The sequence below is a fragment of the Penicillium canescens genome (assembly GCF_028828765.1).
Source record: "Penicillium canescens strain IBT 15451 chromosome Unknown utg000004l_segment0_segment0, whole genome shotgun sequence".
Classification (NCBI taxonomy): Eukaryota; Fungi; Ascomycota; class Eurotiomycetes; order Eurotiales; family Aspergillaceae; genus Penicillium; species Penicillium canescens.
Window position 1 is genome coordinate 5,002,978 of NW_026703966.1, and position 22,462 is coordinate 5,025,439.

The window sequence follows — 22,462 nt, forward strand, 5'->3', positions numbered from 1 at the left end:
CACTCTCTACATATAGCCTAGCACAGGCGTTTGTCAACAAATTTCAAAGTACATCCCTTCTCTTCTGCTAAGGGACAGGGGGATTTGACTTAATCGTGTATACTCTTAGCATGCTTGCTTACACTTTCTTTCATGCTAGGTGTCTTCTCATATTTCAGCTCCTCTACGCGTGGGCAAGGAAACCATTCCGACCTTCTCGCGGGGAGTGAGGGCCCTTATTACCATGAATATTCACTGCGTGCCTCCTCGCCGACGAGGAAGCAGGACTGGAAGGTCGGGCCCATGACGGCTGATTATGGCATGACTTTACTTTTCGAACGCGAGAAGCCAACGCGATACCTGATAGGCCTTATCCGCGCCAAGACGGAGGAGGCATGCTTGCTTGGGGACATTTGAAAATCAAATCGACAAAGTCTTGAAGCTATCACCAGAAAGAAAATCGACGTTATCCAGCCTAACATCACAACATGCGGCGTCTTCACGGTATTTGCTCGAGTTGTCAACAATGCAAATCAGAATGGCATCCTTGTAAAGCCATGCTCCGATTCTTATTCTGGTATTGGTATCGCCGCAGTACTGCAGGCTTTCGCAGTTGTCCCGTGGGACGCGTCTCCGTCGATGACGAGCCTGCCCATTCCCCATCGGATCTTTGAATCTTCGCTGAGGTTCGATAGCCCGAGGCACAGTTATTGGTACGGAAGATTGAGTATGAGGGTGGTCGTGTTCATGTTCTATAAAGCCCTGGTTTGGATACCACTGTGGACAAGGAAGCCTTGGCGAGGTTACAATCGTATGCCTTGAATCTTGCTGCAGTTGGCTAATTGATGGCATGATATCCTTGTCAGAGGAGCGCGCCGACGGGGGCGCCTTTAACTTTTCTGGACTGCTTCCCCACTCATCATTTCCCGCAGAGCAAACCACTAATGGTTCCCTAATAAGTCCATCCCTTGGCCTTCGCATACACAGGTTTGGCGAACTGGATAAAGGTTGGGCGGTTGGTTTGGTCGTGATGGTTATTGGCATTGATGAGACGGTGCAAAAAAGCCAATGCAACTAAGTTTCCAGGCGCGCGACCGGCACCTCTGCTCGCCGACCATGACGACGATTCGGTTAATTGGTGCTGCAATGGATGTGTGTCCAAAAGCATAGCTTTAGCAAGAATCAATGACTTCTGACCATATGAATAATGAGAGAGATCCCAATCCACTGACACAACCCTGAGACAAGGCGTAGTTATCCTGTTCCTGATTTATACAGGAAAAGCTATACACACTAACATCGCCTGTATACAATTTACTCGGGGAATCATAGTATCAAAGTTTTGCCGTGTTTGAAGCTGCTCTCAGCGTATTTCAAGCTCGTCTTTCAGGTATGCATTGTATATAGCGCCTTGCACTTAAGCTGTACATCGTCGAGGCTAACTTCAATCACCAGAGCACCATACAGGTACTGCAAATACCACGCCATTCCTAAGGTGGTCATGCAAGGATTCCATCTGTCACAAATGGGAGTTTCGTTTGATTTGGCCCATTAATTATTACATAGAACATGAATATAGCATATACTAGATCTCAAGTATCCAGAGAAACCAAGGAAACATACAAGAAAAATCTCTACAGGTTGACCTTTCCTTACTCGGCCGAACAGTCGCCACCAACAGTACACAAAACAGGTAGATCAGCAACACTATTCCCAACCCAGATCTTAACACCCTGTCCATGAACAGGAGCCTTCCAATCCTGCACATCGACATCCCAAACACTAACATCCTTCCGAGTAATATGAAGTGTCAGAGTCTCACTCTGGCCTGGCGCAAGCTCCTTGGTCTTCTCAAATTGACGTAGCTGTAGCTCAGGCGTATCAAGACCAAGAGACGACGGAAGCTCAACATAAAGCTGGGCAACGGCCTTGCCGTGTCGCTTTCCTGTATTCTGTACCTGCACCTGAACCGAGAAGGTGGTTTCAAAGAGGGCTGGGTTTCCACCCTGGCCGCCACCAGCGCGAGGAACGGGGTGCGGTTCCGTGCTGTATCCATCTGGGTAGGGGTATTTGTTGGATGCAGTGATAGACTGTGGGTTATCCAGGTAAGGGTAGAGGTAGCGCCAGATGCGGGTGAATGTGGTTGATGACCAGGCTACTTCTGATGCGGCGGGAATGCTGGCGTTGTAGGTTGGAGTGGCTGGTTTGGTGGGACGGGCTGCTGGGTAGGCAGTGTCCAAGGGAGTAACCACTGACAAGGAGGGTTGGGAGAAGTTGAACGTTGTGTAGGATAGACCGTGGCCGAAGGGGTATCGAGGTGTCACATTTGCTTTCATGAAATGGCGGTAGTCCACGTATAGACCTTCGGTGAAAGTATCCTGGATCTGGCCGAACGGCTGGTTGATTAGGCCGACACTTTCCGGGTAATCGTCTTCGCTCTTGGGGATTGTGTACGGCATGTGTCCACTGGGACTGTAGTCTCCGAACAAGACATCGGTAAGAGAGTTACCTGCTTCTTGTCCGGGAAGATGGGCTACGACAATGGCTTTAACGGATTCCAAATCGACCCATTCTTCCATTAAGATCGGTCCGACAGTGTGAATAATCACCACAACATTCGAGAACTTCTTGGCTGCCGCTTTTACGAGGTCGTCACCATTGTGCCAAGCATTGAGGCCGGCGTTGGTGCGATCTCCAGGGTTTCCTTCGACAGTGACATAGTTCTCCCCAGAGTCAGCATTGATAAAGACAAGAGCGATATCGCTGGAATTGGCGGTGACGTCCGAAGGGAATGAGTCGGTGATATGGAATTCCACATTGTTGGTCACATTGGCAATGGCCTCCTGGGGAGTGATGAGGTAGGGGAATCTGGCCGTGCCACTGCCCCAGCCCATCGTCAAAACGCCCTTGTTGCATCCCATATCAGTGCATGAGTTGAGACCGTCTGGGTTTCCTCCTGCATCCGTACCGAAGACTTTCAAGTTGTCATTGCGACTGAGAGGGAGTATGTCCATGTCATTCTTGAGTAGGGTAATTGCCTCTCGGGCAACGGCTCGCACTGTGGCATTGTGATTTGCTGTGACATCGACGAATTGATTGACAACTCCAGAAGGAGAGAAGAGAGCACCCGGGTAAAGCGGTCCCTCCTTGTCTTGAGTGTTGGTCGAGAAGTTAGGCAAAGGGTAGTCTTTATCCTGACCGAACTTGTACCAAGTCGCAACAATACGAGTGACCTAGCTTGTGTGTTAGATCGGATAGATGTTTGAGCTAACTATATCAACGTACCATGTCGTTCAGACGGTCCACGGGGACACTTCCATTCAGAACCGAGCGCGACATCTCTGGTCCCCAATAACTGTCGCCAAATAGAGGGACAGCACCGTCACCGGGCATAGCCATATCCAAGCCGGCCAGCGCTGAAGCCACACCTGTGTAATGACCCAGCCAGTCAGTCATGACAAACCCCTGGAAACCAAGCTCATCCTTGAGGATTCCGTTGAGCAGCTTGCTGTTCTGGCTACAGGCCGAGCTGTTCACCTACTCCAAGTCAGTCACCCAACACAAGACAGAGACCAACAATCCTTACATCATTATACGCAGTCATGAGAGAGCCTACGCCAGCGCGAACACCTTCGGCAAAAGGCCAAAGATACAGTTCATGCAATGTGCGGTCATCAATATTGGACGAGTACCCTTTGGTAACAACGCTGCTCATGCGGAACATTTCCTGCTCGTTGCCAATGAAATGTTTGATAGCAGCAATCGCACCGGTGCTTTGCATGCCCTTGATAGTTTCTGCACCTGCAAAGGCTTGCAGAGATGGATCGGCACCGAATGCCTCCCAAATACGACCACCACGCGGCTTGCGGCCAAGGGGACCAACAGCAGGCCCGAGAAGAACATTGACGCCCTTGCCTCGAGCCTCTTCGCCCAAACCGACACCGCGCTCATACATGAGGTCCTTGTTAAAGGTCGCACCCACAGTAATACCCGGCGGAAAAGCGGTGTTGTGGTCCGAATTCCGGATTCCGACAGGAGAGTCCTGCAGACAGATATTCGGGATACCAAATCGGGGCGCGCTGCCTGTTTGGCCCACGCAGGGGCCCATGAAGAAGCCTGTTCCAGTGGTCAAGTTGACTTTCTCGGCCAGCGTCATGTTGCTCACGACCTTGTGAGCCTTTTCGTAGGCTTCGCTCCAGTCGGACACCCATCCTCCTGGAGGAGTGGGATAATACGGAGGCGATTCATATCCTTCCGCTGCGCGTTTTTGGTTGATTATAGACTCGGATTCGCTGACTGGGGAGGCCAGGAGTGGGGTGAAAAGAGTGACTAGAGCTAGATGTGCCCAAGGAGCCATGGCGTCCGGGGTACTTCCGAGCACGGATAAATAGAATAACAAGTATAAGAATGAACGTATTTAGGCAAGTATAAAGAAGGAGTGCATTTTCCCCAGATTTAAGAATCTGCAGAACTTTCCACAGATAGATCCCACCGTTTATAAAGACTGGGTGTGACCACGGACGGTATCGCAGGAACAGGAAAGGAGTGACGCCCGTGTGGGCATTTCGGAGGAATGACTCTGCACACCATGGCTATCAAGCGATCCTTGCTCCATAAGAGTATAGATCGTCATGGGATTCAGCCAGCATTCCCGCTTGGCGGTGCCTTGAGGGCTTGGAATAGTGATTATTGTTCAGGGATCGACTTGTGGTGGGCTTCGCTTGCATAGCCGAGGTTGATGGACATAATCTATTAACTTGACGGGTATAGTCTGGACATCGTTCCCGCATAAATCAAGGATGGGGGGCTTGTAGCAGTAATGAACGGCTCCCCGGATTATCCTTGCCCTAAACAGACATGGTGTCAGGGGTTAGAACAGTTGAAGCGTGACTTCCGATCACCAAGACCCATTTTCCACCCTATGATTGATGGTCCACCGAGGTTGCTCCGGTGCTAGTTGAGATCATCCACGGAGTGATTACTGTAAATAGAACACGCGACTCTGGGAACGCGATCGACATTTTCAAAATTTCTCTATGGATCGAATGTTATACATGTTGTACACAAAACGGGAAATCCATCTTTAAATCTTGGTGTAACGCAGATAAGGCTTAACCTCGCGAACCTCGCCGAACTTCTTCTTCGCGTCGGGAGTCGACACGGAGGGGGGCACGATGACGTCGTCGCCGACCTTCCAGTCGATGGGAGTGGTCACGCCCTTCTTGTCGCCGGTCTGCAGGGAATCAATGACTCGGAGGACCTCAGCGGAGTTTCGGCCCGTGGAAGCGGGGTACATCATGGTAAGGCGGATCTTCTTGCTCGGATCGATGATGAAGACGGATCTGATAGTAAAAGCAATTCCCTTCTGGTCGATGTTATCCAAGTCCTGCTGGTCGATCATATCGTAGAGGAAGGCAACCTTGCGGTCGGCATCGGCGATGATCGGGAATTGGACCTGTGTCGAACCGACTTCGTTGATGTCCTTGATCCATTCGTCGTGGGAGCCGAGATCGTTGGCGCTCTATTGAAAGGTTGCATTAGCCAGTGTCAGGTGGACTATCAATGGCTGAAACTCACCAATCCAATCATCTTTACCCCGCGCTTCTCGAATTCATCCTTCAGCTTGGCAAAGGCACCAAGCTCGGTCGTGCAGACCGGGGTGAAATCGGCCGGGTGAGAGAAGAGGATGGCCCAGCTGTTGCCGATCCACTCGTGGAAGTCAATCTCACCCTTTGTGGTCAGAGCCTTGAAGTTGGGTGCTATCTCTTGTCAGCATTACTCGTAGCATATACTTGAATTCCCCGTACCAGTGGAACCCAGGCGAAGACGCGGCTGTTCCTGAGCTTGGGCCGCGAAGAAGCGACGGAAAGCGGGCGCACGAGGTACAGCCCAAGGGGCAACGCGAGGAGCAGCACGGAATGCGCGGAACATTTGGGGAGCGACCTTGGAAGCCATGATGAATATGAAAAAGTGCAAGATTGAGCTCGAAGCTCTCCACTTGGAAGTTTGTCTAAAACGTCATAGCCGGACCGAGGTCGGCACTGACTAATCACACAATGGCCGGGGTCACAGCGAGATGTATGTAGAAGTATGAATTTCACAAGCTCTTTGTCGGTGATAGACTTGTACTTATCTCCATGCCCATATGACACTGAGAACTGTCGTTACATATCAATGTCATACGTGTCATTTGATAAGTTGGGTTCTTCATACCTTTGTGGAGAATTTCCTGAAGGATTTAAACATCTTGCGCTAAGGAAGGATGCAAACTGCTACCATTATAGAGAAAGAACAGCCTCTAAAATGGCCACACAGAGGTGAATACATATTAAAGGGCCTAGCAACCACTTGTTGCAAATTGATACTTGAGACTGATGCCCGTGTTTGATACATGTAGACCTTGCTTACTCTAGTATCCCCTTGTCTCCTACTCCATCCTTGATCATTATCCTTCTTTGGCTATTTGTACTCCTATACCATTGGCCCTTAATCAATATTATTATCAAGGTTTATATATCCAGAGTGGCTGAGCTTCGGACAGTCAAGACCGAAGGAAAAAGCAAAACGCGTTATCATTGGCTTGCTGCAGGCACATATCACATTCAACATAGCGGCAATGTTGGGAGAAAAATAACATGATTTGCATTCGGACGTCTTGAATATACATACAGTGATTTTTGACTATTTTGCCAGATACCCTCTAACCACAAGCCAACTTCGATGCATCAGAACAAGAACAGTCCCGGCCACAGGATTTTGTCTTGGATGGGCTATAAATACCGAATTAAAGCTGACCACCGCGTGGTTATGGTAGAGTTGTTGATTGGATATGTTGCATATAATTGGACCCTGCCGCGCAATCTAGCAACGTGAGTGGCTCAATGTGAGACCCTTAATATCGACCCCCGGTAGACATAAGCGCCTCCGAACTAGTCCGTTCTAATCACGGTCTCTCAGACTATTTAGCCGCTCCTCACGCCTGGGATGTTCTTTTCGCTATATTCACTATTGATATTCACGGTGGGATACAGTCTATCCTGAGAATGGGGTGGATACTATGCTTTTGCAAAACCGGGTCAATTGAAAGATCTGATCTACACCAAATAGCGATACACTTCCGGAATGGACAGCCAAGTTTCTGATATATCTGACAGAGTGGATCTCACATTCAAATAACCGCTATCTCCTTTTGGATATAATTTCTGACGTTCGCCTCAACTCCCCCTGGAATCACATCACCGCCAGGATGGGACGTTTTCACTACCTACTGGGCGTACTGCTCTTGTTCGTCACATCTTCTCTCTGGATAGCGCTGAAACTGCGTGCAGACTCCCCGAGTCTGACTTTTGGCTACCGCGAATGCCTCTGTTCAGACGATGCCAAAGTGAACAACACTTCTGCGGAGATCAAGACGATATTCTTACCTCAGCCAAGTGCCACAAACAGTCAGGTGAAGGGAACACCACTTCCTGAAAAGTCCAGCTACCTGCCTATTACAAATTCATATCGGCATCACAAGCTCTCGACATCCCAGCCAAACTATGGCAGAAGACCGGCCCCATGGGAATCAGCCCAGAGCGAGAGGTCGAAGTACGCAGCTGGCTGGACAAGAATCCGAGCCTTCGACGTGAGATTCTTACAGACATTAGTGCAGACCAGTACGTCCGCGAACAATATGCCGACTACCCGCACATTCTCGATCTGTATTTATCGCTCCAAGTGCCTATCCTGAAGGCAGACCTTCTCCGACAACTAATCCTCTATGCCGACGGTGGAATCTGGAGCGACCTTGACGTGACATGCCATCAACCAGTCGACACATGGATTCCGGAGAAATTCAAGAGTAAAGCCAATGTCGTCGTCGGTTTGGAATTCGACGGTTTCCAATTCTCAAGTTGGACAGTCATGAGCAAACCGAGGACAAGTCACATTGTCGCCGTGATAAAATATGTCATCAAGGCTTTGGAGGTCTCTGCAACACAGAATAATGTCACCGTGGCCGACCTATCGATGGAAATGATCAGCGACGTCGTCGATGTGACAGGACCGCAAGCCATGACTCGTGCGCTCTTTCAAAACTTGGAGCTCGAAATGGGGTTGCCCATGGGCCGAGACAACATTACAAACATCACACAACCAACACTCTTTCAGGATGTTCTAGTTCTTCCTGATGCAGCCTTTGCCGCTGGACAAGGCGGCTGGCCAAAAAACAGAGGCCCTTACCTCGTAGAACATCATTATGCTGGCTCTTGGAAGAACAAAGATGGGGGTGAGCAGGCTGACGCCGACAACCAAGAGTGACAAATAAACTGGGCGTCTCACAGCATTCCTTTTAATTTTCTTTGATACACCATGACTATGATATCTACTTAAGCTTCTCTTCGATGCTTGTATATTCTTTTGGAGGTTTGAATGCTTTTTTTAAACAATTTATATTGACATATAATGGTGCTACACTAGCTGGTGAAGCTCTCTGGCTCTCCAGCTTCCCCTTTGATGTTGCCAAGAGCCTGCACATACACTGTCTCAATTTTCTTTTCTTCATTGCGCCAGATGAACCGCAAGCATCCTATTGGGACTTTGGTAAGTACTACCTTTGAATGGCCCAACGAAACACGTTGACGAAGGACCTGAACAGTTGAACTCTTCTATTTATGTATATATGACCGTCGTTAATAGAGTGACCTCGTGCACCAGGACGAATCTTTCTAATATGTATGTCTAATATGTATATTTGCCTCGGCATGTTTCGACTCGCTTTTGCTTTCACCGCCTTTTTCTGCCCTATCCCATCACTTTTGCAATTCCGCCTTAATTCACCTTTTTGGCCACATCACGTCCTATTTCTTCTTATTTCGTGTCCAGTTCTTTGTTTAGTCTCTGATATTATTATCGTCCTTACTGCTATTGTTAATATATATATATAACCTCAATTGATACTTTTCTAATGGCTCTCCCTATCGGTCTAATGCTACGGCTTCCTTCCTATCTGCTACTTCTTCTCTTGCTTCTTCCTTAACTAGGCTCGATCTCTTCGGCGCTCTCTCTTGCCGCTAGCTAATTCTTTCTTCACCCTTCTATATACATAGAAGTACGCGTGTATAAGCCTACGTTGCTTCTTCAGATCTTCCGCTTATTACCGGATAATACCGCCCGCTTAAGCGCCGATATCTCTCTCTAAATAGGCTTACGAATCGTAAGAGGAACCTATACCTATTAGCTTGCTTCAAATACGCCACAGATAACGCTCACATTTATACACTCGCTACGCCGACTCGAATAGTATTCGTATTTCTTTCGCTTCCGGTCCTCCCCTTCGAATTCGCACCTAGAAAGGTCGAAGTCCTCCCTCTCTTAAGAGCCTATATGATCGTCTAACAGAGAAGGTTAAGAATGCAATTAGATAGAACATGGAGTACTGTAGAGTAGTTCTAGCGGCTTCCTACTTCGCGCTTCGACCGCCGTCTTACGCTAAATTTGACGTCCTTGCAGGGTTACCAGATTTAGTTAAATCTAATTTATTATTCGGAAATACGGCTCCTTTTTGACATTCAAAGACGGCATGGTTCACCTGCTTCACAATACCGCCAGAGAATACTTAGGTAGAGGAGTACTTGATACTGGGTTGGGACTTAAACAATCTCGTACAATCGAATAGTTGAAATTAGCAACTCAGCTACAGTACTTCCGGAGATTGGTGCCCACCACCTACACTCTTTCATTGTTCTCCAGCCACAGTGCCAAGATACACTTAAACCCTTTCAGTAACGGTCAAAATAATACTGTATCCCCGATCGAGCGTTTGTACCGTACGGTACAGAATTAATGTATTTTCGCCATCCTTTATACAAGGATCACTTTGCAGGCCACTACTAGCCAGATTTACAGGAAATGTGAAAAAAGATTACGTATGCTGTCCTCCGTTCAGAAAACAAAAGAAATATTGAAATTGACAATCTGTGGGTAGCGAAAGACTTTTGTCGCAGTAGTTCAACGATATTGTCCCTTCAAGATGCCCTCCTATCTTATTTCCTAGCCCTTTCCCCCTTTGAATTCAAACAGGGACGAAGGACTTTGTTCCTCCCCATCGCCCAGAATGAAGGAAATTGAAACTTTTACGCTGTCAGCAATATTAGAGCACAATTAATGAAATTCAACTTATCACCTTGAACTCACCATTATGATTAACATTCGCAAGTGACAGGGCCGCAAGCACTTTGTGCTTGGACACAAGCGGGATCGCCAGGCACTTTGCATTGCGGAGTCGGCTTTGTAGGGCAGCCGCAAGGAGGACATTCCTCATCACACTTTACAGTGGTGGTGTCGGTTTGTGGGGAGCCACAAGTAAAATGAGTTCGCACTCTGCTGGTACAACCTTGGTTTCCAGAACCTGGCGTGGGTAGGAAGGAGCAAGTGCAAGTACAATCTTTCGTGCAATGCTCCACGGAGTCGTCGAGTGTGCATGTAGCAGATGCGGCGGTGGCAGCCGCAAGAACAATGGCAATAGTGCTGAATCGCATCTTCACACCTGCGTTCTGAGCACAAACGGAAGTGTTACGAAAGGGTTAGAAGTTATATAGAGCAAACTTGTTGGTCTTGGATATATGTTGAACAGAACGCTGAAAGAGAGGACAGTTGGGTCTTTTTATAGTTGCTGTGGCCTCTAATCAACTTCCCTTATAGAAGTAGTCTCGTGAGACATGATGCGACTATGACATACATATGTTCTGGACCATGAGAACAATCGAAATTAGTTGACTTATTTAGATTTTAAGAAGTCATACTATATTGGGGGCTGTTAAGGTTAAGAGGCCGGAATAAGACTAGGGTGGGAAGGCTCTTCCAATAGAGCCAAATTGCTACTAGATTAGATAGTCTAGATCCTATTGTATTAGATTTAATTGCCTCCTCGGACGCAATCCAGCTCATTGAAGTAAAGCAGCGAATCAAATATTTCCCAGGCATAGTTCAGTTTTCCCAAGGTGATGAATAAGTGGTTGGATATTATTGTTGTTTTATGATCCTTCCATGGGACGAATTAACTTAAGGTTTCAAATCGATCTTTTACTAGCCTGTAATTTAAAGTTACGGTTAAAGTTTGACCTTCTATTAATGTTGCGTAGATTATATCCGGCGGTGGCGTTCTATGTATGGATCGTGGTCCACGAATGCGAGCCGTTAGACTGACCTTGTCGCATGTGGATACAACTTACTGTCGGCTTGGGGGAACCACACAATATCTTTGAAAACCTATCAAACGGCTAGGACGGGATACTGGAATATTTCCTGGTTTGCATGGAGCTTAGGGCAAACCAACCAACCTATGCAGTAGGTAAATGTGAGCGTTAAAAGACCGTCCTCGCCCGGTGCGGTGGAGCTTTTTGCAGCTTTGAGAGATAGCTGCATCTCTAACCCGGTGATAGGTTGCCACGGGAGTTCCAAAAGTGCCAGCGTTAGCGGACCTCGTGGGGCTCGTCGTTCTTAGGGAAGAAACTGTCCGAGAAAGTTTGCGCCTTCTCCTCGTACTTAGTGAGCTCGTCGGTGCCGACTTGCAGAGCCCGGGATACACACCAGGCTTCTCGCTAGTTCATATAGGTGGTAGCTTTTTAAGAGTTTCCAATCCAGAGTTCCGTCTAGAAATTGTTTCCAACGTGATAATATGGCTTTCTCGATGGCCCGAGCCCATGTCCTTCGTTTTGGTGCATGTCTTGAAGAGTGTCATAGAGCGGGTATGGTCTAGTCCGAATTCCTCGCAGCTCTCCCGCCACCTCCGGCGCAGGTGATTGGCCTCGGTTTGTTGTATTTTGGGATCTGGGTGAACCAGTGTTTAAAGTACGGCGTTGATCACAGGTTGGGAGTAAATTTATCACCCGCAGTGCCCGTCTCATTTCCCCATCCTTCCATCCACCAACTTGTCAAAGCACCCCGTCGCCGATCTTATCCCAGTTTGCGTGGTCGTAGGGTCTTTCTCGTATTTAGCCTTGCATTGGGACCCGAGGCTCCAGTCAGATTACGTTGCGCGGTGATCTGATCCGTAGTTTTCGTGATAAATATGACACTTCACAAGCAGGTCCGGCCGGTTCGTTACGATTTGGTCGATGGTGGAGTTCCTTCCCGGGTGGCTCAGAGACAAGAGGGTGATCGACCGTACACGGGAAGACAGCCGCGTAGGCGGCGGGTTTAGAAGAATTCAATCAATTCGTTTACATCCTCTATGAACCGAGGTTGGATATGATTGCCGCTCCGTGTTGAATCATGGTGATTGGAGTCTCCCAAGAGCACAACGCTCGTTGATTTTTGGTCGTGCCGAAGAGCGATCGTATAATATCTACCATGGCTACATCCAGCGACATCAGCCAACTGCGGTCAGCTTACTCAGTCACCGAAGTATTATGTGGCATGGAATCTCGAGTCGACCATGGGAGGCTCGCGATCATTTTATCTCGTGACTGTTCTGGGTCTAAAGGTGGTGGGATGTTGCGGTTTGTGAGGTCTTAAGGAAGACGAAGGCGTTAGGATTGATAGAACCATCAATTTCTGGTGTTTTTGGCATGCTTATTATTATTGGGGCTTAGGCGTTACACCAAGCGCTCTATTCTACATCAAGCGGCCATGAAATCAGGAGGGGATAATTAAAGGATGAGGACGTGGACCTTGATCACTGCTTCCAACGGAGACAATGTCACCATAAACCTTTTCGAACCGAGTGATGAATTCCCCATCGGGTCTTTGGGAGCTGTTCCTGTGTTCCGATAACGAAAGCTGGATCAGTTCTTGAGTTCTTGAACACTCTTCCAATGTACCGTTGATCGATCAGCAGCCCATTGTCGAGCATCCACTCCGCTGCCTCTAACGAATCAAACCAGATGCCCATCGAGGCAAACATTCCCAACTCTTTGTCTCTTTTCTTCAGCCAGGCAATGTTTTCGGTTTCGAAAGCCGCGGTCTGTGAGGTCGTTCTAGGTTGTGATCTTTTCAATGGCTTCGATTTTCTTCCTTCAAGATCAAACCCAGAGTTCGGTGGTGACCCACCTACTTTCGCGGGTTATCAATGTTGACGCTAGCTTCATTTCTAATAGAATAGTTGCAAGAGAATTGAAATCAAATTAAGAAGAGAAAACTATCGAATGACTCCTTAAGCCGAGCTCTTGTTCAAGATGTGGAAGACATCAATAAGACAAGATCACAAAACAAGCAGGAGAAACAAGACGCTTTGCTGAAGTTGTTAATTAAATAGTAATACGCATCAAGGTCCTCGACAAATAAAAACCAGCTAATTACTTGAGAGAATAAAGTCTTCAAGTCACCGGTAACTGAGGGTTGAAACCCGAATGAAGGGAGCGAAACAAGCGGAAATTTGGACACCCAAACCTTGGACAAGTAATACATCCAATATGATTAAGTTAGCTGCTGGCAAGTTCCAGCACCATTGCAGCAGACTTTGTGGCTTCGACCTTGTGCATTGCCTACAGGGCAGGTTCCAGAGTTCGGAATAGTGTCGCATGTACCGGTAAGGAAATTGTCACCCAGTTGGGTCTGGTTGGTGCAGCAGAAGCATGCGACAGTAGGGCAAGCAGTAGCGGTGGTTGTGGTTGTGGACGTGGTGGTGGTGGTTGCTGTACCCGTAGAGGTGATTGTGGACGTGGTGGTTGCTGTACCCGTAGACGTGACTGTAACGGAGCAGGTTGAACTGGTAACGGTGGTCGTGGCTGTAGCAGTTGTAGTACAATCTGTCGTGGTTGTTGGTACACAAATGCAGCCTCTATTTCATATTAGCTTTTAGATGGCTCTACTATACCAAGAAGATCAAGAAAAAGACTAACGGCATAGTTTCTCCAAGGATATCAAGTCCAAGTAAACCTGTAGATCTATCACTGTTGTCACAGTAACCAGATTGGTCACCCAATTTTCGACACTTTAATGAATCAATATGTTAGTACCCATGTAAATTCTCAGATATCCATGGATGTATCATATCTTACCTTGATGTCACAGGCGACTGGGTCACAACCAGTACCACCACCACCACCGCCACCCCCAATCCCAATCCCAACCCCGCCACCATTTCCGCCGCTAATGAACTTATTCCCATTTCCACCACCACCACCCTTAGGTCCACCCCACGTTTCTGGACCGTGTTCTCCGGGGAGCGCGGTGACAAAAGCACAGCACAAAAGCGTAAGAAGAGAGAAAAGCATCTTTGCAAGGACGTTTGCTTAAACGATGAAAGTTGTAGTAGAGATAAGAATATCGGTTTGAACCTGTCGTACTGCTCGTTGTATTAAAAAGCAGCTCGTCTTACCCTCTCAGCGGGGCGGGGGGAGTTATATATAGGGTGCTCACGGTCATTAAAGTATTGTTATCACAAATAAACTGCTTGGATATGTTTCCTACAATGTGGAAAACTAACATTTTTTCTACACGACGCTAATGTCAAAGTTAGGGGGTTATGGTATGCGCGCAAATTCCGGCAATCAGAATCGAGTCTTGTAGCGTCTGATTGATTGTCCGTGTGTACTCCTGGCCTAACCTTCGTGTCCTAAGGAATATTCGATAAAATCTTGAGGCTTAGTGCTTATACCTACATTCCTAACCCCTTATTAAATTGCTATCGAGTGTGAGACAGATGAAGTGCGAATTAGGAAGAGATAGCCAGCGTATTCTACCAAGAAAGTCATATTCTCTTCTTTTCTTTTTCTTTTTTTTTTTTTTTTTTTTTAATCCTATAGCAGCCTCGGTTCAGTGAAAAAGAAAGCCCTAAGAACGGTGCATATTAATACCCAAAATACGCGATGTTATATAATTGATTCGTACTCTTTCTTAGGAATGATGAGTGCCTCTACTTTGGACCTCGGGGGGAAAACAGTATTATATAAACTGTTGTTCCAATGGAAAGAAGACAAACGAACAAGGTATTCGAGGGGGCTTGGATGCACTAAAGCGGTATATACTGTAGTTATTAATGTAGTTTTCCGCTTCCCGATTCACCGAAACTTATAAAAGATATAAGTAATAATCGGGGGCTGAAAGGGGTTTATCAAGGAACGGAGTACTATGGTATATTAGCAAAATAATGCGTTTCTTGATCACGCAACTAAACCAACTTATATGTGATAATAGACTTTTCGTGATGTGGCACGATATAGTGATATATTCGGTGTATAGGGAACAAGCTCACCGATAAAGACATAATCAATATACAATAAGGGGACAAAGTTTGTACTCATGCCAGAATATCCAGCAAAAATGCGGGTTTTAAGCTTCATTTCGTCGACCAAATTATACGCGAATACATTCTAAAGTATTCTTTTTTCTTCTTAATTACCTCAAAATCAAGGCAGAACATATATAAACTATTTAAATAAGACATTGTATGTGGATTTATCAATTTTCAACCTTTTGCGAAGTATTCCAATCACAGATTTACTATGCGCGGCACTATATAAAACGGAGATTCACGGTTAGTCTTCGGTTTGTATTAATTATTATTTAACAGCCACGGAGTTTGGCTCTTTCATAGGGAGATATATCATGGATCTGATGCTTTGTTTTAGCTTAAAATTTTTTAAGAATAGATTATCATATAAATTTATCGAGAAAATAAAGTTCAAGATCCGCATTTTGCTGGAGATTACGGCATGAGTACCGTGCGGAGTCCCTCTTTACTGTGTGGCTGGCACTTGGCTCCATCCAGTGAAAGCTTATCCTTATTAAAGGTCGGATATACCGTCATTCCTAAGCGCCTAGAAAGGGGTATACGCTAGCGTGGCACTAGTCTTGGCATCTTACTATGTTAGACCTGAAAGTATGTAGGAACAAGAGGTCTGATCCTCTTGGAATTTTGATGTCCAGGACATACTTCACTCGTATTTCGCACCATTAGGAAAATGCACCATACAGTGGTGTTGCAAAAGTATTTGGCCGCCGGTACTTCGGGCCCCTGACCGCTAGCATAGACCGCCTACTATTTAGACCATGAACTCTCGCGTTCATCATCATGCTAGTATACACGCTAAGTTATATATCAACACGTTTTAGTACAATTCTCGCAGTTTTCTCACTTAATTATGCCTCCTATACGCGGGAAAAGGGGCCTAGACCTCGACTGCCTTACGAGGGCTAAAATCTGTGAATTACATGCCACTACTAACTGGGGTGCAAAAACTATCAAAAAGAGGCGATTTCCTGATATTCCACGCTCGACTATTCAATACACCTTAACCCAAGAATCGAAGCGTATAAAGCAGGAGTCTTACCACGTACGGGCCGTCCTAGGAAGCTTGCTAGGGAAGATCGTGATTATATATACGATACTATATAACGAAACCCGTCGATTTTGACTAAAGATCTCCTAGGAGAGGTCGACTATAAGGCCAAACGCCATTCAATTTGGCGCCTTACCCACGAAATGGGCCTTCGAAAATAGCGAAAAATAGAGCGGCCCTCTTTAACGCCTTTACACGCCGAAAAACGCCTAAATTGGACCCGAAGATATCAGTATTTTACGTCTACGGATTGGGCCCGTGTCTATTGGTCGGACGAATGTACGGTTGAACGTGGTATCGGACAGCGTCAAGAATGGACCTTTACACGTCCGAAAGACTAGCTTTTCCAGCATCACGAAGAAGGACATTAAGTACAAATGGTTCCGACGCGTAGGAAGCAAATTAAGCAGATATTTTAGGTTCACCGCATCGTTCTAGCCTAATTTCACTATTCGGAGATCCGCAGTCTCGTCGTAGAGGTGTGTTTTTATGTACAATTAAAGAGCTTTGTCGGTGTGTCCTACCTACGCTACTTACTAGTATTAATCAAAATGCTATTTTTTAGCAAGATAACGCGCCCGTTCACACTATATATATCCCCGTTCACACTATATATATCGTACAAGACGCTCTTAATGATATTGAATGGGAAATTATAAAACGGCCACCCTATTCACCTGATTTAAATCCCATTGAGAACCTAAAGGCGCTGCTGAAAGCCGAAATATTGAAGCGTCATCCTGGGCTTATGCACCTACCAAATAACGGAGATACGCTAGAATTACTGCTTAATGCTGCGCAAGAAGCATAGGAAACGCTAGACATTGAGGTCTTCAAGCATCTCTCCGAGACTATGCCACATAGGGTGGCTGATGTTATTAAGTATGAGGGCTGGCATACTAGCTATTAAATTGAATTGAATTCCTGAGGTTTCTGCCAATGTTAAAAAGTGGGTCCAGGGGCGAAGTATCGGCGGCCAAATACTTTTGCAACATTACTGTAGCATCGAAAACCCTAGAGTTGACATCTAGGAATTTGTTTTGTAGGAATGCTAAGAACCCTGTCTCCTAGGTAAGCGCATTATGCATTCCCGCTATACTGTATAAGCAAGTGCGAGTCGCATTAGCACAAGACAGTACACTACGTATTTTTACATATTTCCTTGAACGATTCTAAACAGAATCGAGTAATAGGGTATTATAAAGTCTATTCATCACTTCATTTATTTTGCAACTGAGTCGAACTCAAGGATCGTGCACGTGAGCAAGTTTATAGAACACCTTCTTGCTACACGACCGAACTTCGGCGGATTATGTTCAGACAGTGGGTACCACTCGGATGGTATGGCTTTGGCTTCCAAATACGCGAAGCGAGAACACCAAAGCAAATGCTTCGTCGCACACCTCGGTCGATTCGAAACACGATCATCTTTCTACTATTATTATCATTCTTGACTTGGCAGCTCATAGCTGGTCAGAAATTTTGGAGCAAAATTGACTATACTAGTCGCCATAATAGTCTCCCGAAATCTCGAGTGGCAATGATCGCCTTCATTACGAACCCACAGACATACATTCATCTTGCTCTTCGAAATAAAGATCGTATGCAATCCTAATATTCCGAATTTGATTTGCGCATAAATCTATTTACAGAAAGATCACTGACTTTATTTTGTCTCTGCAGATTATGCTAGGCTCCATGGTTACGACCTATTTATTGATTACGAATCTTATTCTACACGAGGCACCACATGGCTTAAGTTCGACATGGTTGAACGTGTTATCAATGCCGGACAGCACGACTGGATCTGGTACATGGACTTTGACACTCTTATCACAAACCACAGCATGAGTTTGACGAATCTCATTTATGAGTATCTGGCAAAGGCTCCAATGCCAGACACGATTGATTTCCTGGTGACGGACGATTGGTAAGCAATTCAAAAGGCCACGCGAAGTATATCATGGAAAGTCTGCTTTCTAATTACTATTTAGTAACGGACTCAACGACGGTTCATTTATTGTGCGGTCATCATCACGCTCCATACAATTTCTCAACGCAATCCGCGCTATCCACGACAGAGAAAAGGAACAAAGTGGAAGATCATTGGGAGACCAAGACTCAATGGAAGCATTTCTCAAGAGCAACGCCCCGCTTACCCAGCATGCAATGCGTATTCCTCAGTGGACAATTAATGCCTTTCCTGAAGAAATTGGCTGCTACGATACGCACAAGAAGAAATGGGAAAAAGGCATGTTTGTCGTCCATTTTGCAGGCGCCTGGGCTCATATAGCTGGGGAAGATCCCACTGGTCATCTAATGAGGAAATATGAACCTGAAATACTTTGAGACCATCTACCATAGAGAAATCCGTAAGCGAACACAGTTCAGGTTACCAACGGAGATTAATATTTTGTGGGCAACAAGAGCAATGAATAGGTCAACCAGAACAGAGAATGCTGTAAAATCTGTGATGGATTCACATTTGTGCTCTCTAGGGAATACCTCATTGTCTCCACAATCTACAAGAACCATGGCCTCTTGTTGGGGCCTCTCGTGACTGCTCTCGCGGGAGGAGCACAGGAGGTTGTTATCTTTGCCCCAGAGGAGCACGAAGCGCAATTACCAGTCAAGAATGCACTGAAGACGCATCGCATCACCAAGGATACCCTCGTTCACCTACAGAGAAACGCTGGTTAGCTGCCATCATAACACCATGCTTATGGGAATCACTCAGAGGCTCGCAATTCTTGTTGCTGTTGGCGCACTGACGGCAGTCCCAGCGGGGGATCACTGGTGGTCCACCGGTGTCCCAGCTTTCCAAGAAGGTCCGGAAACAGTGCATGCACCACGCCACATGTCGGGGATAAGCCACAGGGCGGAGGGGGCGGCTCTTCTTCCTGCTTTACCTGTTAAGGCATGACGGAGGCCGGAGATGGAAATGATCCCACGAGGAGTGGGAGTGCTGGGTGTAGGTGTCTCAAAACCAGCGACGGCCCAGCGTCCCGATGGTGAGAAGTCATCCTGGTCATCCTCGTCGGAGGTGGACTCCACACTCTATATGTTGGACGGAGTGGGTGAACGAGGAGGGAGAGTTGGCGAACCAGGAGCTGGATCTTAGTTCGTACCACAATAGGAGGACAAAGTATGGTCCTAATCTTTATTCGGCTAAGTGGATAAGAGGGTGAGCAAACACAGGAACTCTGCCCCGAATCAGAATATCCCAAAGTCTCGGGCGAAAAGCCAAAACACTCCATACGCGCTCTAGTACTCCGGTGGCCTGGATTCGTTGCGCTTAAGGGGTATTTGAAAGAGGAAGTAGCCTGTGCAATTTTGAGCATCTGCTTGGTAATGCGAGGTCTTACATTGAATCCTTGACACATCAAGAATCGTCTCTACTGCAAGAGGCGCCACAAAATGCTGCTGAAGATGTTGTTCAAAAATGCTTCGAAGCCCAACTGCCTACACGTCAAGCTCTGGTTACTAACCAAGAGAGCTTCGCAGAGATCACCGGCCACCTTCGGAAACGCCTCGAGCAAAACAGCATTTATAACGATGTGCTATTCCTAAATGGGAAGTATGCAGAGAAGTAGGCACGGACAGATGTCAAGTATAGGCTGATATGTATTCCGCCCGGGCCGAGAGGCCCGGCCAGTTTCTTGCGCAAGATCAAGATGGCATCCATCACATCGCACATTGTCGGTCTTCCAGTATCTCAGAGAAGGATGTCGACAGCCAGGACATAATCTCGCAGATACTCTTCGAACAAATGTTTGGATATTCTCCCCGCTGGGCGGTATAGTCCTTGTCAAGGTAGCGTCAACCCGAATGGCGATGAGCAGGAGATTTGACAATTGTGAACAGGTCCTTCTTCGTTGTGCTTATGGTTCTCATGCGTCCAAAATCTCTCATACTTGTGGAACTTGCTCTTTTGCTCAAACACATGGCTATGCCCCTTCGTCTGCTAAACGAAAGGAACGCATGCTGTGACTAGTCCTGCTACCAGCCCGTGCTGATGGCCGTGCCCTCTCCAGTGAAATCGCTCGAGCCTATTATCGGATCACGTTTATGAGGCTGCTGCTAATTGCTCGATCGCCCTGGTCTTATGTCGCAGACACTGAACATTTCTTGAGCTGCCTGTAGCAACTGGGAATCGAAAGTCAAGGCTCCATTTAAGAATCAAAATAATAAAGAAAATTAATTCCTATAGTCTCCCAAACCAGTAATACCCAGCCTAGCCTAGCCCATAGTAACATAAAAATAGAGACAACCACCCATCCCATCCAACTCCAAGCCCAGTACAATATCAAAACCCCAAATAAAATCAATCACATCTCCTCCCAACAGTAACACCAAAATTAACAAGTACCCTCGCCCCGAGACAATGATCATCAAACTCCCCAACCAACCGCTCAACAACCTCCTTAGCCTGCCTTTCATCCCTCGCCTCACCAGTAACAACCATAGAAGCCGGAACAAGCGCACGCATAACACCAGCAACCCATTTCTGCGAAATAGCCCGCATCCCCTCCTTGCCTATAGTCGTATACGTAGCACGCTGTATATCGCGGAACCCGCCTGCAGAGAGTTGGTGGTGTACATGCTGGGGGGCGAAGGGCCACAGGCCTAGTTTGAGCATGGCTTCGATTACCGATTGGCGGAGTTTGGTTATTGCGGGGTTTTCGGGGATGCTGTCTGTGCAGAATGCTGTGTGGTCGACTTCTTCCCATTGGAGGTAGCCGTTTGGTTCTTCTGTTTTGTTAGTATATACTTGGGGTGGGGGTGGGTAGGCATATATATACTCAACAGATCTCTTGCATTCGCAAGAACAGTAGCATAATCCGCATACTTCAACCCGGCCGTCAAAAGCCGGATATGAACAAGGTCATACCGAGCATGGTGTTCAATCGGAAAAGGGTGTAGTGCATCATGTACACTCAACAATATCGGATTCCTTCCTGGTCGGTGGATCTCACTGCCGGATGGGTATTGCGCAGAAGAGATATCGAACCCGTGGAGGTAGACCGATTTATTGGGGAGGCATTTTGCGATATCTTCAAGCCATATCCTGGGGCGGGTCAGCGTAACTTAACTTTTGGGTCGTACAGGAAGTTTCTTTTGGTGCTTTAATTTTATTTTCCTGTTTTGCCGTGCGCGTTGGAAGGCTAAATGGGAATAGCATGGGATTTTCACATACCCTGTTCCCGTGCCCAGATCGGCGACTGAAGTTATGTTTTTCGCGGGGATTGATGCGTGTAGAATATTTCCCGAGATTTCCACTAGGAATCGGTGTTGGTTGTTGAGGCTATTGAGTAGTGCATTAGTGAAGAAATTGAACTGGGGCTGTGGAGACTCGTAGTAGATTGGCCGAACTGCCGGGACTGGAGGGTAGCTATGACAGGGATCGGCCCGTGAGTTTCTTCAAAAAGGTCTTGGTGGAACTATGGGAAATTGCAGTAAAATCTTCCCACGTAAAAGGGGTAGTAGTAGCTCATGATGTGTATGTGCGAAGTAAACTGATGTCGTGGCCCCCAACTCCTCCAAAAAAAAAAAAAAAGCAACGAGAACAAGGGACATACCGTTCAGTTTCAGCACCATCCCGACTAAGGAGATAGACACTTTCGTTAGAGATACTTCCCATAATGAAAGGTAATAAAAGTCCCAGGAGCAGACCAATGAAGAAGTAGAAGAAGAAGACAGAGCCCAGAGAAAAGACAAGGCCAGAAAACAAACTCTACAAGGAAGGGAACGAACCAAGTATTAAAAGCACCCGAGAAAAGCAAAAAAAATGAAGGTTTCCATAAACAAGTGGGACGGCAAACAATCTAATCAGAACTGCATCGAAGAGTCAAGGCGTTAAGGCCAGCGCACAAAGAAAGTCGAAACTTAGACCCCATTCCTCTACATTAGGATCAACTTAGTTCTTTCCTTCCCCCTCTTCCGTGTGGTAATCAGACCTGTCTCCTGTATGCAGCATTTTAGCTCTGATCCACGAGTTCGTGATGCAGTATAGAGATACGACGTAATAGGCCCTCCACCAAACAAAGAAAGAATCATGCCTGTGTCCCCCGTTTCGTATAGAACAGCTTGGACCGAACTGCCGGATGCCGGCTTGCTTCCGGGCGTTTGCATTGGGCTGATTGGCGCAGCCGAGTTCTTTTGTTAGGATACCACTGTTCATACGGTGTAGCGATATAAAACGATCGATCGAAGCTTGG

At 46.7% G+C, this 22,462-nt stretch overlaps 7 protein-coding genes across 7 annotated transcripts; 3 read left to right on the forward strand and 4 right to left on the reverse strand.

Moving 5' to 3' along the window:
- Positions 1-132: 132 nt before the first annotated feature.
- Positions 133-396, forward strand: N7446_007250 (uncharacterized protein; the record flags this gene model as incomplete). The annotated part of the gene is made up of 1 exon (XM_058515996.1): positions 133-396. One exon carries the CDS (start codon positions 133-135, stop codon positions 394-396), a length of 264 nt encoding a protein of 87 aa, XP_058373174.1.
- A 1,235-nt stretch (positions 397-1,631) lies between these two features.
- Positions 1,632-4,336, reverse strand: N7446_007251 (beta-glucosidase; the record flags this gene model as incomplete). The annotated part of the gene is made up of 3 exons (XM_058515997.1): positions 1,632-3,212; positions 3,265-3,516; positions 3,566-4,336. 3 exons carry the CDS (start codon positions 4,334-4,336, stop codon positions 1,632-1,634), a joined length of 2,604 nt encoding a protein of 867 aa, XP_058373175.1.
- Positions 4,337-5,062: 726 nt separating this feature from the next.
- N7446_007252 (peroxiredoxin) lies at positions 5,063-5,934 on the reverse strand (the record flags this gene model as incomplete). The annotated part of the gene is made up of 3 exons (XM_058515998.1): positions 5,063-5,500; positions 5,557-5,738; positions 5,787-5,934. The coding sequence occupies 3 exons, from the start codon at positions 5,932-5,934 to the stop codon at positions 5,063-5,065; spliced, it is 768 nt and encodes a 255-aa protein (XP_058373176.1).
- Positions 5,935-7,225: 1,291 nt separating this feature from the next.
- On the forward strand, positions 7,226-8,280 carry N7446_007253 (uncharacterized protein; the record flags this gene model as incomplete). The annotated part of the gene is made up of 2 exons (XM_058515999.1): positions 7,226-7,606; positions 7,639-8,280. 2 exons carry the CDS (start codon positions 7,226-7,228, stop codon positions 8,278-8,280), a joined length of 1,023 nt encoding a protein of 340 aa, XP_058373177.1.
- A 5,221-nt stretch (positions 8,281-13,501) lies between these two features.
- On the reverse strand, positions 13,502-14,177 carry N7446_007254 (uncharacterized protein; the record flags this gene model as incomplete). Its single annotated transcript, XM_058516000.1, has 2 exons — positions 13,502-13,741; positions 13,962-14,177. 2 exons carry the CDS (start codon positions 14,175-14,177, stop codon positions 13,502-13,504), a joined length of 456 nt encoding a protein of 151 aa, XP_058373178.1.
- Positions 14,178-17,784: 3,607 nt separating this feature from the next.
- Positions 17,785-18,593, forward strand: N7446_007255 (uncharacterized protein; the record flags this gene model as incomplete). Its single annotated transcript, XM_058516001.1, has 3 exons — positions 17,785-17,845; positions 17,928-18,174; positions 18,239-18,593. The coding sequence occupies 3 exons, from the start codon at positions 17,785-17,787 to the stop codon at positions 18,591-18,593; spliced, it is 663 nt and encodes a 220-aa protein (XP_058373179.1).
- A 1,975-nt stretch (positions 18,594-20,568) lies between these two features.
- On the reverse strand, positions 20,569-21,885 carry N7446_007256 (putative LaeA-like methyltransferase; the record flags this gene model as incomplete). Its single annotated transcript, XM_058516002.1, has 4 exons — positions 20,569-20,996; positions 21,047-21,312; positions 21,442-21,549; positions 21,824-21,885. The coding sequence occupies 4 exons, from the start codon at positions 21,883-21,885 to the stop codon at positions 20,569-20,571; spliced, it is 864 nt and encodes a 287-aa protein (XP_058373180.1).
- Between the last annotated feature and the right edge of the window lie 577 nt (positions 21,886-22,462).